Source organism: Fukomys damarensis, unplaced genomic scaffold (assembly GCF_012274545.1).
Source record: "Fukomys damarensis isolate Sample0158 unplaced genomic scaffold, DMR_v1.0_HiC HiC_scaffold_5, whole genome shotgun sequence".
Taxonomy (NCBI): domain Eukaryota; kingdom Metazoa; phylum Chordata; class Mammalia; order Rodentia; family Bathyergidae; genus Fukomys; species Fukomys damarensis.
In genome coordinates, this window is record NW_022900917.1 from 61370310 (window position 1) to 61386497 (window position 16188).

The 16188-nt window shown below is 37.3% G+C and overlaps 1 protein-coding gene across 1 annotated transcript in view; it reads left to right on the forward strand.

The window, feature by feature from the left end:
• The window catches only part of Prkdc (protein kinase, DNA-activated, catalytic subunit), a 147917-nt gene that overhangs the window by 268 nt on the left and 131461 nt on the right, over nt 1-16188 (forward strand). The window contains exons 2-12 of the mRNA XM_010630323.2: nt 2405-2481; nt 2580-2672; nt 4757-4831; nt 5568-5676; nt 6399-6511; nt 6595-6694; nt 10651-10706; nt 10788-10818; nt 11282-11439; nt 13751-13897; nt 15469-15633. Coding sequence (XP_010628625.1) covers nt 2405-2481; nt 2580-2672; nt 4757-4831; nt 5568-5676; nt 6399-6511; nt 6595-6694; nt 10651-10706; nt 10788-10818; nt 11282-11439; nt 13751-13897; nt 15469-15633 — 1124 coding nt within the window. The remainder of the gene's footprint in view (nt 1-2404; nt 2482-2579; nt 2673-4756; nt 4832-5567; nt 5677-6398; nt 6512-6594; nt 6695-10650; nt 10707-10787; nt 10819-11281; nt 11440-13750; nt 13898-15468; nt 15634-16188) is intronic.

Sequence of the window (16188 nt, forward strand, 5' to 3'; positions counted from 1 at the left end):
CTCATATGTGGAATTTGAAGTCTCACGAATTTTTGTGGAAGAATATAAAAAAACGATACTGTTTCCCCCGATCATTAGAAGAGAGGTATTTTAAAATAGTTTTTAGAAAATGACCGCAGAGTTTACAATCATTGCCCTCCAAAATGAGGGGAAGGACTAAAGGAAATACTTTCTTTTACTTTAATTTTGCCCAAACATGCCAGTAACCCTCCCATTCTTATATTTGCTGTACTTGATTTTGAGAAGAATCACATAAATACAACTGAAAAGTCATGTTGCTTTTTTGCGTTTTGTTTTGATTTTTTGAAGGGTCTTGTTTGTAGTGTGGCCTAGCCTTTAACTCACTTAGTGGCCAGGCTGGCCTTCAACTCGCAGTGATCCTCCTGCCTCATCTTCCTGAGTGCTGGAATTACAGGCGTGCGCCACCACACCCGACTTCTTTTAACTTTTTAGCAATGCCTATTTGAGAACTTTTTTCCTTTGTAGAAGTTCTTTACCATTTTTAATCTTAATTGTACCATGTATGAAAATTCCTGTATTCCTTATTTTTTTTTTTTTTTTTTTTGAGACAGGGTTCCTCTTTGTAGTTCAGGCTGGTCCTGAACTCACTATGTAGCTCAGGCTGATCTCGAACTCATGGTGATCCTCCTGCCTCATTATCGAGTGCTGGGATTACAGGCATGCGCCACCATCTGAGCAGTGTATTCCTTTTTTAAAAGAACACACTATGCAAACCTTTTTATCTACATGTCGTAGGGCTAGTTGAGATCTAAAAGGCCCATACTAATTATCTTGTAGACGTGTAAACAGCACTTTAAACAAGATATGGTATCCACATATTGTCAAGGATGTATTAATAATAGGGAAATGCAAAATTTTTAAAAACTACGTTATATAATTGCTTTCTGTCCTTAGTGTTTCAAGGTTAGAATTTAGTTTTGTTACTTGTTTCTAAGGCAATTCCAAGTCTGTTGTCAGTATACAATACACTTAAGAGATTATAGGGGAGTTAGTTTTCTTTTGCAGGTATAATAATTACCAAAGACTTGCTGGTTTAAAGCAACACAATTGCTAGCCTTAATCTTCTACAGTCAGAAGCTGAACCAAGGTCTCACCACACTTGAACCAAAGTGTCAGAGCTGCTCTCCTTTGTGAAGCCCCTGGAAGAGAATCATTACCTTATACGTTCAGGTTGTAGGACTGAGGATCCTGTTTCTTTGCTAGTGTTCTTTGTTTCTAAAATGTGCCCACTGTCTGTGGATTACAGCCTCTTTGCCCATCTTCATAGTCATCAGGCTCAGGGGTTTAGCTCAGTGGTGCTGCCACCTGCCTTGCAAGCACAAGGTCCAGAGTTTGATCCCTGGTACAAAAAAAAAAAAACAAAAATACAACAGCATGCCAGGTCCCTCAAAAGAGAGGTTTGACTCTGGGTGCTTTCCCATATTCCCATCTGTTTGACTTACTTTTCTTCCCTTTGTCTTCTTTTTTTTAATTTAGTTATTTTTTTTTTTTTTTTTTTTTACTAGTGGATGTTAATATTTATTACAGGGCAATGTGGATTGTTTGGGGAATATGGAATGTGCATTTAAAATATCTTGGTAAATGTCAGCTCCATTGCCTTCTTGCTCCTTTCCTCCCTCCTCCTGCTGACCCCCTTCCACATCTTCAAAAACTTACCTCCTGGTTTCCTGTCAGCTCTCAAAAGATGGATTAATTGGGCTGAGGATTTAGCTCAGTGGTTCCGCTTCCTGCCTCTCAAGCACAAGAACCTGAGTTCAATTCCCGGTACAAAAAAAAAAAGATGGATTGATTGATTAATGTATTATTTAAGTTTCTCAGCTAAGAGATACCATGGTATATTTAAACATCTGAATCTAGCTAGTTTCACTTAACATGATGGTTTTCTAGGTCCATCCATTTTCCTTGCAAATAGATAAGCCCACCTTTCTTTTAGTATCATGTGACTACATTGGGTCTACTAGTCTCTTGTCTAAGCTGATTAGCAGCCTTAATTCTGACTGCAACCTTGATTTTCTTTGCCATGTAAAATGAATACCTAGAGATGTGACACTAAAGATTAGGGGATTGGCTTCTTTGGGGTGGGATGATTATTTTGCCTACTCTATGCTTGTTGAATATCATTCAGAATTTTTGGCTTCTCTTGTCTAAATTTGGCTGCTTTAGGGCTAGCATCTTATCACTTACAAGATTGCCTTGAAAACGAAGTAATCCTCTTTTTTGGGGGGGTACCAGGGATTGAACTCAGGACCTTGCGCTTGCGAGGCAGGCATGGTACCACTGAGCTAAATCCCTGACCCTCCATGTATTATCTTCCTCTTAGAGGTGGTTTATGAAATGCTACTTGGCAACTCTGTTAACTTCTTTTCTTTTATTTTTGGTCCAGCATTACAGACTTCCTTAGTTTTTTCCAAAGATTTTGGATTGCTTGTATTTATTCGGAAATCACTTAGCATTGATGAAGTAAGTGCAAAACTTTCATTTTGTTTCTTGTATATTCCTTCATATTGGAGCAGTTCTTATTCTTACCATGTTTACTGTGTTTATTTCTTTTATTATAGTTTCGTGATTGTAGAGAAGAAGCCCTAAAATTTTTATGTATTTTCTTAGAAAAAATTGGCCAGAAGATTGTTCCTTATTCTCTTGATATTAAGGTAAAGTGAAAAAAAAATACCTCATCATATTTTAGCTTATGATGTAAGGAACTTAGATTTTTATTTTATTTATACCATTCTTGTTGGAAGGTTTACTTATATCTCCTTGGTTGTATTAGAAATGAAATGAGCTTTTGATTATGTGTTTTAAATTTAATAAGACCCTAGTCAGCGAAGCTGATAATTTTTCATAAGTCTCTTGATAACTTTTTACACATTGGATAAAGTATTTTCCAAAAAGTAATAATAAATTGGATTGCTTGAATTGTGGGCAAACTCCAGAACACTTTAGACAATAATTTTAAAGAACCCTCTCTGTCTTCTCTTTTACAACAATCTGAATGGTTGCCTCCCATTCTCCAGCTTTCCCTCACCAGGTTTCCTCCTGGAACTAGCAATCATAAAATTAGGCTGTTCTCAGCCTTGTTTATACCTTTGATAAGCGCCACGTATCAGGGTAAGTTGTGTTGGTCCTAAGTTTGTATCTAGTTCTTATGGGGTGAAAATTGATGAAGAAGAATGTGGTCAGTCTGAAGTCAATGTAAGAAGATGCTATTGGCCGCCCATATTTGCCGGTCATGTTCAGGGATTCAACCAACTGCAGTTTAGAAAAATTAAAAACAAATTGCATCTGTACTCAACATGTGCAACTTGTTACTCTCCAAATAATACAGGATAGCCACTATTTATACAAATTTACATTGTATTAAGGATTATAAGTAACCTGGAGAAGATCTTAAACGTCTGTAGGTTATATGCACATATTCCATTTCATACAAGGAACTTGAGGATTTGAAGATTTTGGTATCCTAGACTAATGCCCCACAGCGACTGAGAGACAACTATGTTTTAAAAATTATAATTAGCTGAAATTATGAAATGTTATTTTTAATGATTTTCAATCTTTTTTGAAAAGGGGTTTTATTCCCTTTGGATTTCTAATCTGTCATTCTTGTAATCTTAATTTTGTCTTGTTTGCTTTGCTTTTTGTTTTTCTTTTTCTTGCTATGTATTTGAGGCTGGCCTTAAACACACTGTGTAGCCCAGGCTGGCCTAGAACTCATGGTGATCCTTCTGCCTCAGCCTTGCAGGCATGCACCACCATGCCCAGCACTCTTATTTCATTCTTTTTGTTGTTGTTGTTTTTGTTTTTGAGACAGGGTCTCACTTTGTAGTTCAGGTTGGCCTTGAACTCACTGCAATCCTCCTGCCTCTGCCGACAGGCATGTATCACATGCCCAGCTTCCCAGCACTCTTTAATATTTAAAAAATCTTTAAAAATTTTTTTTAAACTCGCTCAGTAGTAGAAGCAGCTAATATTTGTAGTGTATCACACTTTACAAAATTCTTTAATGTGCAGTTTATTTTGCTACTTTTTAACCAGTGGTGCAGAATGGAATCCAGGACCAACTGAGGTATCCATTTATTTTGTGTTTTTAGAAGATATTACAGTATTGTTATTACAATAGCATATTGCATCAGTGTTTTTAAGTGGTTTTTTTGGTTATGCTTTGTTTTTGTTTTTGTTTTTGTTTTCCCTCTCCGGTACCAGGGACAAACTCTGGACCTTGCGCTTACATGGCAGGCATGGTACCACTGAACTAAGTCCCCGGCCTAGTTATGTTTTATTTTTGATGGTACTGAAGATTGAATCCAAGAGCTTTTGCATGGTAGGCAAGCATTCTGCCACTGAGCTCCATGTCCAGCACTTTTTATTCTCAATAAGATGCTCAGGCTTGGGCTGGGGATTTAGCTCAGTGGTTCCACTGCCTGCCTCGCAAGCACAGGGACCCAAATTCTATTCCCAGTACCAAAAAAAAAAAAAGATGCTCAAGCTAGCCTCCAGTGTGTAACCCTTCTGCCTCAGCCTCCATGTATCTGGGATTGTAGGCATGTGTCCTCCCATCTGGCTTCTGTAAGTTTTTATCTGAACACTTATATACTCTAATGCTGTACTTTTAAGCACTAAATATTAAATTTTAATATGTCATATTTTGGTATTGCTCCTTAGGGATGTAGTTTTAGCTATTAAGTCTTAGTCCTTATATCTTGATGATTTTGGTATGTCTCCTTTTAAAACCTAGAATACTTGTACCAGTGTTTATACAAAAGATAGAGCTGCTAAATGTAGAATTCCAGCCCTAGACCTTCTCATTAAGGTAATTTTATATTTTTAAGTATTTTATGTTAAACATATAACTTACAAAACAGAAAATTGGAGTTTGTTTTGGGTGAGAGTTTTGGAAGAGGATAGGGTTGAATCATGTTGATGAGTGGGTAAGACACACATTTCCAACTATCACTTAACAATATCCCAATAATTTGTTCTCATACCCTCCTGAGTAGTAAAAGAAGAATTTGGAGTTGTAAGGGGAAAGGAGAAAAATAACTACAGAATTTAGTATTTTTCTATTTACCATCCTTAATTGCCATCCTTGGAAAAACCTAGTGCTATTAGGACTTGCCTAATCACTTTGTTGGGTCTCTCATGCTTTCTTTCCTGGAACCTTGGCAGTGGGAATGGGAATGTTGTATTTCCTGGTCCCTGGGGCTCACTCATTTGTATGTCTTTCTCTTTTTTTTTTTTGCATCTCTGTCTCAGAATTCCTTTGATCCTGGTTTGTCATTGGTCTTGCGTGCCTCTGAGGGATTGTTTCTAGTCATGTTATTGGTTTCTGGGGAAAGTAGAATTAAGCCTAGACCATTCTTCTCTTGTGCTTTTCCAACACCCACATCAAGCCCTACCTACCCAGTCATCTCGGTAGATGTGAGTCCTGAGTATAAATCCCCTAGTGACGCATGGTTCTGAAGTCTTGCTGTGTACAGATGCACAGAAATAGAGGAAGCTTTTTCTAGATCGTCCTCTTTACAAAATGCCAATTTGTATTTTTTTAGTTACTTCAAACTCTGAGAAGTTCTAGAGTCATGGATGAATTTAAAGTCGGAGAACTATTTAATAAATTCTATGGAGAACTTGCATTGAAAACAAAAGTATCAGATACAGGTGAGACTCATTTCAATGTTATTTTAAATATTTGATTTAATTTAATTATTTTGGTTTTTTTGAAACAGAGTCTCACTGTGTAGTTCAGACTGCCCTTGAACTCACTATGTAGTCCACACTAGCCTCTAACTCATGGCAATCCTCCTGCTTCAGTGCTGGGATTACAGCCATGTGCTACCAAGTCCAGCTTTTAAATTCTTTAGTAAATTAACATAACTTAGTGTTTCCTTTACCAGGGTTTTAAAAGTTTTATAGATGAATCCTTTTTTTTTTTTTTTTTTTTTTTTTTTTTTTTTTAAAATATTTGCTGAAAATGTACCAAAATGGAAGCAATAATGTGTGAAGACTTCCATTTATAAAAATGTTAATCTTTACAAAATGATTCCTTTACACAGAAAACATAGCACATATTAAATATGATTTAGGGGCTGGGGATTTAGCTTAGTGGTTCTGCTGCCTGCCTTGTAAACGCAAGGTGCTGAGTTCAATCCCCACTACCCCTAAAATATATATAATTTAGTTTATCATAACAGACTGGCATAAAACTTGGGAAAGATTCTAGTACATAAAATGAGGTATTTTATTTGTTTTATTAGAAAATTGTCTTTGAACTAAATGGCCTTTTATTTTTCATACATTTTTATTATGTTAACTTCAAGTTAACCTTTGGTTACCTTTAAATGTAGTTCTAGGATATCATTTGTCTGAACTTTATTTTTCAGTGTTAGAAAAGGTATATGAACTCCTTGGAGTATTAGGTGAAGTTCATCCTAGTGAGATGATAAATTATTCAGAAAACCTGTTCCGGGCATTTCTTGGTGAACTTAAGACTCAGGTATGATGAATTTGATGACATTTTGCTTCCATAGACTGAGTTACTTTTTCTCATTAAGTAATATCTTCCTAAAACTTTTTTAGATGACATCAGCAGTAAGAGAGCCCAAACTGCCTGTTGTGGCTGGTTGTCTAAAAGGACTGACTTCACTTCTGTGCAACTTTACGAAGTCCATGGAAGAAGGTATTGCTGGGCTTGGTTTTCTTTCTCTATTCAAAAATTATGTAACTCTAACAAAAATTGCCTCTTTTTCGAACTTCTAAACAAATTGTGAATTCACATGCAATCATAATCCAGAGAGGGCTGGGGATTTAGCTCAGTGGTTCTGCACCTGCCTTGAAAGCACAAGGGCCTGAGTTCAATCCCCAGTACCAAAAGAAAAAAGAAATAATACAGAGAGACCTGTATGCCCTCCCCGTTTCCCCTGAAGATGATGTCTTTTGTAGCTATAATATGATAGATAACACAATAGGATATTAACAGTGATACCATCCACTGACCATTACCACATCTCACCAGGTTTACGTGCATGTGTTTAGTATGTGTGTATTTAGTTCTCTACAGCTGTATGATGATGTAGGATTATATGTGCACCACTACAGTCAGGGTGCTGAACAACTGCATCATCACAAGAGTACTTGGAGCTGACCCTTCGTAGTCACGGTCTCTTCTCCTCATCCTCCCCTAGTAACCATTAACCCTGTCTCCATCTGCAGTTTTGTCATTTGAAGAAAGTTACATAAATGAACTCAGTATGTAACTTTTTTGTCTCTGACTCTGAGGCATGAAAGTCTTTGAAGCACAGAAGTTCTTTAGTTTGGTAAAGACCATTTTATCTGTTTCTGTTGTTGTGGTTAACTATGCTTTGGGTGTCAAAGCTGAGAAATCATTGCCAAATCTATTAAATTGCTTTTATGCCTTCGTCTTTTTGTTTGTAATGGTTTGTTTATTTGTTTGGAGACAGGGTGCAGCTATATAGTTGAGGACCAGCCTGTGTAGCCTAGGATGGCTTTGAACTCATGGCAGTCCTCCTGCCTCAGCTTCCTGAGTGCAGAGCTTCTGTGCCTTTGTTAAAAAAAAAAAAAAAGTTGAGCATATCTTTATGGATATTTTTAATTCCTTGCAGGTTTTACCAGTGAATCCTTTCTGTGAAAATTGTTGATTAGATTTAATTTATGGCTTATTTATATCTAAAATAGGCAAAGCCATAGAGACAGAATGCAGAATGATGTTTCCAAGAGATGGGAGAAAGAGAGGAATGGGGGGTTATTTAATGGGTCCAACCTTGCTCTTGGCAAAGATGAAAATGTTTTGTGTATAGATAGTAATGGTTATATAAAAATGTGAAAATATTTAATGCCACTAAATTGTACTCTTTATACAGTGTTAAAACGGTGAACATTGTGTAGATTTTATGACCCTCGGGAAAACTCATATGAGAGTGTTTACAGATCTCACTAAAGAGCAGAAGGGAATGCAGGACAGGGTGCAGCAGGAGGCAGAGCCTCTGAGGAGGTAGGCGTGCCATGGTGGGGATGGTTCAGGACCTTTATGTGCTCACCAAGCCCACTGTAAGGAGTGCTGTGTCTGCACACTGCTTAACATGATTATGTTCTGTGTCAGTGATTTCTTTTTCCAGTACTATGATCAAAACCAGGTCTTTGCACTTGCTAAGCAAGCATGCCATTCCAGCCTTTTAACTAATGTTTTCTCCCCTCAATTAATACTTATTTTTGAGGTCTCAATTCAGATGCTGCCATGTCTGAAGCCTTTATTGAATGCCTGCAGCCAAAGTCTTTCCTTATTTTTGAACTTCAAAGAAGCTTTTTTGTATTTCTTTTTAGGCATCATTTTAAGAACAAACTGATATTGATATTTTTCTTGTCCCCCTTGCCTGTTAAGAAATAAATGGGCCGGGGATTTAGCTCAGTGGCATCACACCTGCCTTGCAAGCACAAGGTCCTGAGTTTGATCCCCAGTACTGAGAAAAAAGGAAAAAAAAAAAAGTTGATGCCTTTTGGGCTCAGGATTTAGCTCAGTGGTGCCGCAGTTGCCTCACCTGAGTTCAATCCCTGGTACCGGAAAAAAAAAGTGCTGTTTGATGCTGGCATTAGTTTAATTTTTTATAAATAAACTCTTTGAGGCAAATCTGACTGGTTTTCAACGTGAAAATAAATTATAAAATGTCGCGAGCCGGCGACGCAGAGCACTGTCCAGCAGTGTCTCAAACCTGAAAGAGCAGCGGGGTGGAGATGGGGCAGAGAGAAAGGAAGGACGCCAAGACAAGAGTCTGATCAAGGCGACGTTTATTGGCGGCAAGCATCAGCCTTTTAAAGCAAAAAAAAAAAAAAAAAAAAAAAAAAAAAAAAACACCCACAAACTATTATGGGATGGGGTTACCATAGTAAATGAAAGTTCACACAGGAAAAGAGCAAACAGGCTCAACAAAAACAACCACCGTGGGTAGTAGTAACCCAGACAACCACACATCTGAAGGTCAGAGACAAGAAACTGCAGCTTTCAGGAATTCCACAAAGGAAATGCACCGCCTGCTAAACTGGAGAAACTTAACAAACATGGAGTTACTAAAGTTAACAATACTTACAACTAATATTCATGATTCCCACAATAAAAACTATTCTTGGGGCCAAGGATTTAGCTCAGTGGCGCTGCACCTGGCTCTCAAGTGCAAGGTCCTGAGTTTGATCCCCAGCACTACAGAAACAAAACAAAATGAAAAACTGTTCTTGAAGTTATTTCTAAACAGAACTTGTCTGTAATCCTAATGTAACAGAAATGTATATGATGATCAGTAAGTGTTAAGGTTTAATACTATAATCCAGGAGTTATCTCAGGGTAAATGCTGCAATTGCAAGCACTAGTAGGTATTTTGGGACAAATGGGAAAAAGCATTTCTGACCCCATTCTCCCTCCAATTCCTGTTACATTAGTGTCTGGGTTATCTTGTCTTCATATACTTTAATTCTGTAGTCAAAGCAATCAATTTTCTGCTGCGTATAAGGCACTGTTAGAAGGGCAAATAAATCAGTGATGAATAAACCACAGCTTTTTATAGTTGCAGTGAATAATCTGGTAAGAAACAGTTACATAAATAACAGTTCAGGTCAGGAAAAGAACTGTATTGGTCAACTCTGCTATTGCTGGGACAAAATGCCTGATATCCGCAACCTTAAGGGGTTTAATTTGGTTCATCTTTTGGAGGTTTTAGCCTGTGGTTGGTTTTTTCACAGGCAGAAAACATGGTAGAAGGGCATGGCAGAGGAAAGCAGCTCAAGTCTTGGTATTTGGGAAGCAGGGAGCAGAGAAAAGCCCGAGAAGAAGGGGCAAGGAACCAAATGTGGTTCTCAAAGTCATTCCCCCATGAGTCATTTCCCTCAACTAGGCCCTGCATGTTCAGCTATGAACTCACCAATAGGTTAACCTGTCATTGACAGACATTAGTGCTCTCATAATCCAAGCACCTCTCCAGGAGTTTTCTACATAATCCATTCAAGCTGACAATCAAGATAATGGGCATAACAACCTCACATTATAGTTGTGTCTTCCATTCCAGTTCATAAATTCATGGTCAAAAGTCGTATCTTACTCACATTTGTAATTTCGTATAATTTTCATGTACTCTGTGTGAAATAAATATCTGAAAAGATTGGAAAACAGCATGGTTAGTCTTGAGTGAGTTATTTCATTCAGTCCTCCAAACAACTCTAAAAGAAGATATAAATTATCTCTTTTACAAATAAGAAAGCTAATACTCTGAGAGAATTAACTAAGAGAGTTCACTCTGAGGGAATTAACTAGGAGAGTTTAAAAGTGAGGAAGTGGAATTTAAATTCATGTCTTTGTTATTTCAGATTGTTTTTGCTTTCCCCCAGGAATAACTGCAGCAGTAATAACTTGCAGTTATCTATCTGGATCAAAAGGTGGAAGAGATTATATACTCCTAAATGCACAGGAGACTACTGGAATTAGTGTAGCCCTGTGTAAGGCCCTGGGTTCAATCACTCATATTACAAAAAAAAAGAGAAAGCTGTCATTTATAAAGTCATTGGTTAAGTATGTCAGACAGCATTGTTATTATGATTTGTAATAAAGATTTTTGTTTATCGTTATTTCCTCAGATCCCCAAACTTCAAGGGAGATTTTTGATTTTGCACTCAAAGCAATTTGTCCTCAGGTAGGGTTAGTATTGTAATTCATTTATTGTTAAGTTTGTGATTTTCAAATACTGATGGTGATTTTTTTTTTCCTGAAATAGATCGATCTGAAGAGATATGCTGTGCCTTTGGGTAAGACTCTGTCTTTAATATGGTATAACTTAAATTACTATATTCACATTACAAGTAGTTTTTTTTAAGCTACCAATGAAACTGACTTCTCTGATGTTTCCATTTTTTATAGGGAGGCTTTTGGGAATTGAGCATTTAGCATACAATTTAATTGAAATGATCATACTCAGGTTACATAATTTAAAATATATTTTAGGGTATCCTTCAGGGGATCCAGGCTGTTTGATTCTGACTTTGACCAAATAAATCCTGATTTTCTTTCTGACTCTTGTTTGGGGTTCATTGGCCACATCATGGGCCTGCTGATGAAAGAGAGCTCTGTGAGACCCCTGGGTTACTATACTGTAATGTACTGAATCTTCATGAACATGGTTTTAATTTTGACTTATACTTGCAGCTTTGTTAATTCCCACTTTAGGTTTGTGTTGTCTTATACTAAGTGCGATGATTTTTGCTCTTACAGCTGGCCTACGCTTATTTACCCTACATGCATCTCAGCTTAGTACCTGCCTTCTAGACAACTATATGTCTTTATTTGAAGTATTGTCAAAATGGTGCAGCCACACAAACATAGAACTGAAAAAAGCTGCATATTCAGCCCTGGAATCCTTTCTGAAACAGGTACTACAAATTCAACTTTTATTTAAAATGTTTTTAGAAAAGAATTAAATTCTAATCTTGTGCCTGCATGTTTGAAAAATAAATACCAGTTGATCTACTAGCTCTTGTAGACTATAGAACAGAATACTTCACAATTGGTCAAGCACATGGGTGGCAGCTAGACCAAGAGAGCTAGAAGATGCCATATTATATCAGGTCAGAGAGCCAAGACTGAGGTAAGTATGATAGAATGAAGAGAGGAGGTGGGAGCGATTGTACTTCTGATCACTGGTCTCAGAGATGTCCTGAGCATTCAGAGGGATCTGGAAATCCCTGTAGTCAAACAGGGCAGTAAGGAGCCAGGCTTCTAGGTTGGCTCTGCTAAAAATACTTGATATTCCCAATAAAAGTTTTGTCTAGAGCACTGTGAGAAATGGGTAAGTGACAGTTATAAGTTGTGATTGAAAAATATGAATGTTTAAATTTTTAAAAATTATTACACTAAAAGACACATCACCATTAAATAATCCCCCTCACAATACTCCCCTTTGCCACTTTTTGAAGCAGTTCTGGAAGTTCTCTTTCGTGAATGTCTTTAGTTATGCTATTGTGGCTGCTTTGATGTCCCAAATTGATTGAAAATGTTTGTCTTTCACTCTCATTTTGACTTTGAGAAGAGCCAGCAGTGGCACAGTGCCAGATCTGGTAAATAAGGTGGATGAGGAGATACTGTAATATTTTTATGAACCTGTCTTTTTATTGGATGACACTTGGCAGCAATCTTCACTGTATTGTTGATCATACCTTGTAAAGACGCTCACAAAAGAGGACTTCCAAAACTGCTTCAGAAAGTGGCAAGAACAATGGGATAAGTGTGTTCAAAGTGAGAGGGAGTGATTTGAGGGGGATTGATAGTAATGTGTCTTTTACTATAATGTTTATGTGTGTGTGTGTACACACACACACACACACACACACACACACATAATATGTATATGTTACATATGTATATATATATATTATGTTTTCCCACTTCGTTCCAGAACCACTTACTAGAAGTCTTTTCTTCCTCATTGATTTACCTGGAAGTCTTTGTCCAAAATCAGTTGACTGGACTCTTCTGGTTTGTCCCATTCATATATATGCCCTTACATCAGTACCTTACAGTCTTAATTATTTTAGCTTTATACTAAGTCTTGAAGTTAGGTAGTAGCTGTTCTCTAACATCATCTTTCTTTCCCATTATTTTGGCTATGTATTATATGTGCATTTTAAATTTTAAACATTAGTCCTATGGGAAAAGTTTTCTTTTTTCATTCAATAACTTGATATTCTTATGGAAAACATTGCACGTTAGTTGCATATCATTCCAAAAAAAATAGGAGTTCTTTTGTTAAATTGAGATGCTTTGTCCTTCTGATTGTAAGTTCTAATCCCTGTTTATTGATGACTTCTGAATTTACTGGCCACCAGCTGTGATAGCCCAGATACCCTCTGTGTGACATGAACTCTAAGGATTATTTCTGTTTCATCAGTGTGTTTGTCACCTTTAAGTTGCTAGGACAAGGTACCCAAGGAAAACAGATTAAGGGAGGAAAGTTATTTTGTCTCATAGTTTCAGTCCTACCTTGGCTGTTGCTGTTGCTGTGGGTCTGCAGTGAAGCCGAACATCATGGTAGAAGGGCGGCATGGTAGAGCAACGGTGCTTACCTCATGGTAGCCTAGAAGCAGAGAGGGAGAGAGTGAGGGAAAGAGTAAAGAGAGAAAGAGTGAGAGCCAGGGAAGAAGGAGCTGGGGATCAGATACACTTAGCAAAGGCATGCCCCACTGTCTGCAGCTAGATTCCAGTTCTCAAAATGCCATTGCATTGTGAATCCATCAGTAGGTTAATCCATTAATGAGGTCAGAGAGGTGATAACCTAGGCACCTTCTAAAAGCCCAGCTCTGAACAGTGCTACTTTGGGTACAACCCTTAAGCACATGAGTCTATGAGGGACATTCCAGATGCCAGCCATAACCATCAAGAAGTCTTAATTTGAAACCTGTTTTTTTTCTTTGTTCTCTCCTGCATTTCTCTTGTCTGTTTTATTCCTTTTCTTTAGAAAACTTTATCACATACAATATTACCTTTAGTGCAGTCTCTAGTACCACTGAAACGGGGAAAAAAAAGGTGTCTTCTGAATCTCCTGGGGGCTACACAGAAGGTCTTTGCAAGTAACAGTGATTGAATGGAATTGTAATGATATGTTAATAGTATCTAAACAGTGGTAGTCTTTTCATATTCCTTTGTTTTGCTATTAAATACTACAAAAGAGTGAATGTGCTGTTGCAGATTTCTTACATGGTGGCAAAAGACGCTGAGGCACACAAGAGTAAGCTGCAGTACTTTATGGAGCAATTCTATGGAATCATCAGGAGCATAGATTCAAACAGCAAGGAATTGTCCATTGCTATTCGTGGATATGGACTGTTTGCAGAAGTATGGCTCATTCTTTTTTGTCTTTTTGGCTTCACTTAAATGTTCAATGGAATATAATTATTGCATTTCTGAATAGCATTTTACACTTATGATAATTCTCTCACAATAATTTATTATTTGTTTTATTAACAAGTATTTTGTCAGTGTCTCTGTGTTAGAGTTCTTTATTATACATGTTGTCACCAATCATAATTCTCCTAAAAGCTAAGTATTATTCTGTTTTACACATGAGAAAATTGAGACCCAGAGAAATCAGGTAACTTGTCAAAAGATACACAGAATTTGCCAGATGTGGTAGTGCATGTCTGTAATCCAAGCACCTGAGAGGCTAAGGCAGGAGGATTGCAAGCTTGAGCTCAACCTGGATGACTTAATGACTTAGTGAGACCCTGTCTCAAAAAACAAACAAAAAAAGGGCTGGGGATGTAACTTGGTGCAGAGGCTCTGGATTTAAGTCCCGGTATTGAATAAAAAAGATCCAAAAAATTCATAGAGATGAGACATAAATCCAAGTCTGATGACTAGAAGCACCATGTTTTCCCACTGTATTATGAGGCACCATATCTCTAAAGTAAAATTACAGTCTTATTTCACTCAGTTTTAGATAGGTCCCTATGACAGAAATATTGAGGAATATTAAGAAGAACCCTAGTGACTTCTCTCTTAGCAGCTCTGTGACTTCTGCTTTACAGATAAAATAAGTTTCTGCCTCTCTTCTTGCAGCTGCATCCATCAATGTCTGCTCTTCATCTCCATTTGTCTCTGTCAGCTCTAAACATTCTTAGGACAGGAAAAGAGAGTGTAAGAAGGTTCAGGAATCATAGCATGGAGTTTTCTACTTAAGCACCATGGTCTAAACAACTTCAGCTTGTTTGCTGGGGCTATAGATATTTATAGTGTGGAGAGAATATGATAGGCAAGAGAAAAGGGATATTGCTCTGAAAGATGAACTAGTCAGATCCTGAAGTATAGCTAGCTAGCTAGCTTGCTTTGTCTCTCTCTCTGTTTTTTTTTTTTTTTTTTGGTACCAGGGATCAAACTCAGGACTTTGCGTTTGCCAAGCAGGTGGCAGAACCGCCAAGCTAAATCCCCAGCCCTTCTCTTTTGTTTTTTGAAACAGGATCTTTCTGTGTAGTTCAGGCTGGCCTTGAACTCACTATGTAGCCCAGTCTGGCCTCAAACTCACAGGGATCCTCCTACTTCATCCTTTCAAGTGTCAGGATTACAGGTGTGCACTACCACACCCAGCTCAAGGATGGCGTATTACAATCATGTGTTTAACTCTGTCTCTTTTTGGGAAGGCTAGCTTCATGTGGGCAGTGACAGCATGATACCATCTAAATAGTGCCTAGAACAGTTATCAAAAACTGTTCATATACAGATAAATGTTTAAAATGTGATTATAAATTAGTATAAAAATAATCTTAATAAGATTGTATTTTACATACAGTAAAATAAAAAAGTAAATAGCTAATATTCAGTTTTTAATCACAGGGCCTAAAATGACATTTTTAAGTATCTTTGTTTTGACATTGATACACTTGATAAAGTACTCTCTTTTATCGTAAAAGCCCTGCAAGGTTTTAAATGCAAAAGATGTTGACTTCATGTATGTTGAGCTCATTCAGCGCTGCAAGCAAATGTTTCTCACTGAGACAGACACTGTTGATGACCATGTTTATCAGATGCCAAGTTTCCTCCAGTCTATTGCAAGTGTCTTGCTTTACCTGGACACGGTGGGTGAAATAGTTAAACTGAGTTTTAAGTATTTAATTTCATTCATTCAAATAATTTGGTAAATCATATCATGGATTTAGTGCAGGCACCATGATATTTTATTGTTTTTTGAAATGGTCTCACTATGTAGTTTAGACTACCCTGGAACTCATTCTGTAGCCCAGGCTGGTCTTGAACTCCCTCCTGCCTCAGCCTCCCAAGTGCTGGGATTACAGGTATATGCCACCACACCCAGCTCATAATATTTTACATGAATAAACATTTATGTGTCATTTACCTGTCAACAGAAATATCATCATGAAATAAGTTTTTGCTGTCCAGAGCAGGAGAAAGTATTTATTCTTTTCATTTTCCTAAACAATTAAGTATTGCTGCTTGGTATAGAATTTCATCCTACGTATCATTTAGACAGTTTTACTCTGATTTTTTTTTAAGTTAATCTCAATTATAGTTAACCTTGGTAAGATAGATAACAAGCCAAGTTTTTCATTTATTGAGTATGTGACTAATTCAGTTGTAATTACTTTGGATATTTGTATTATCTTCCTCTGACT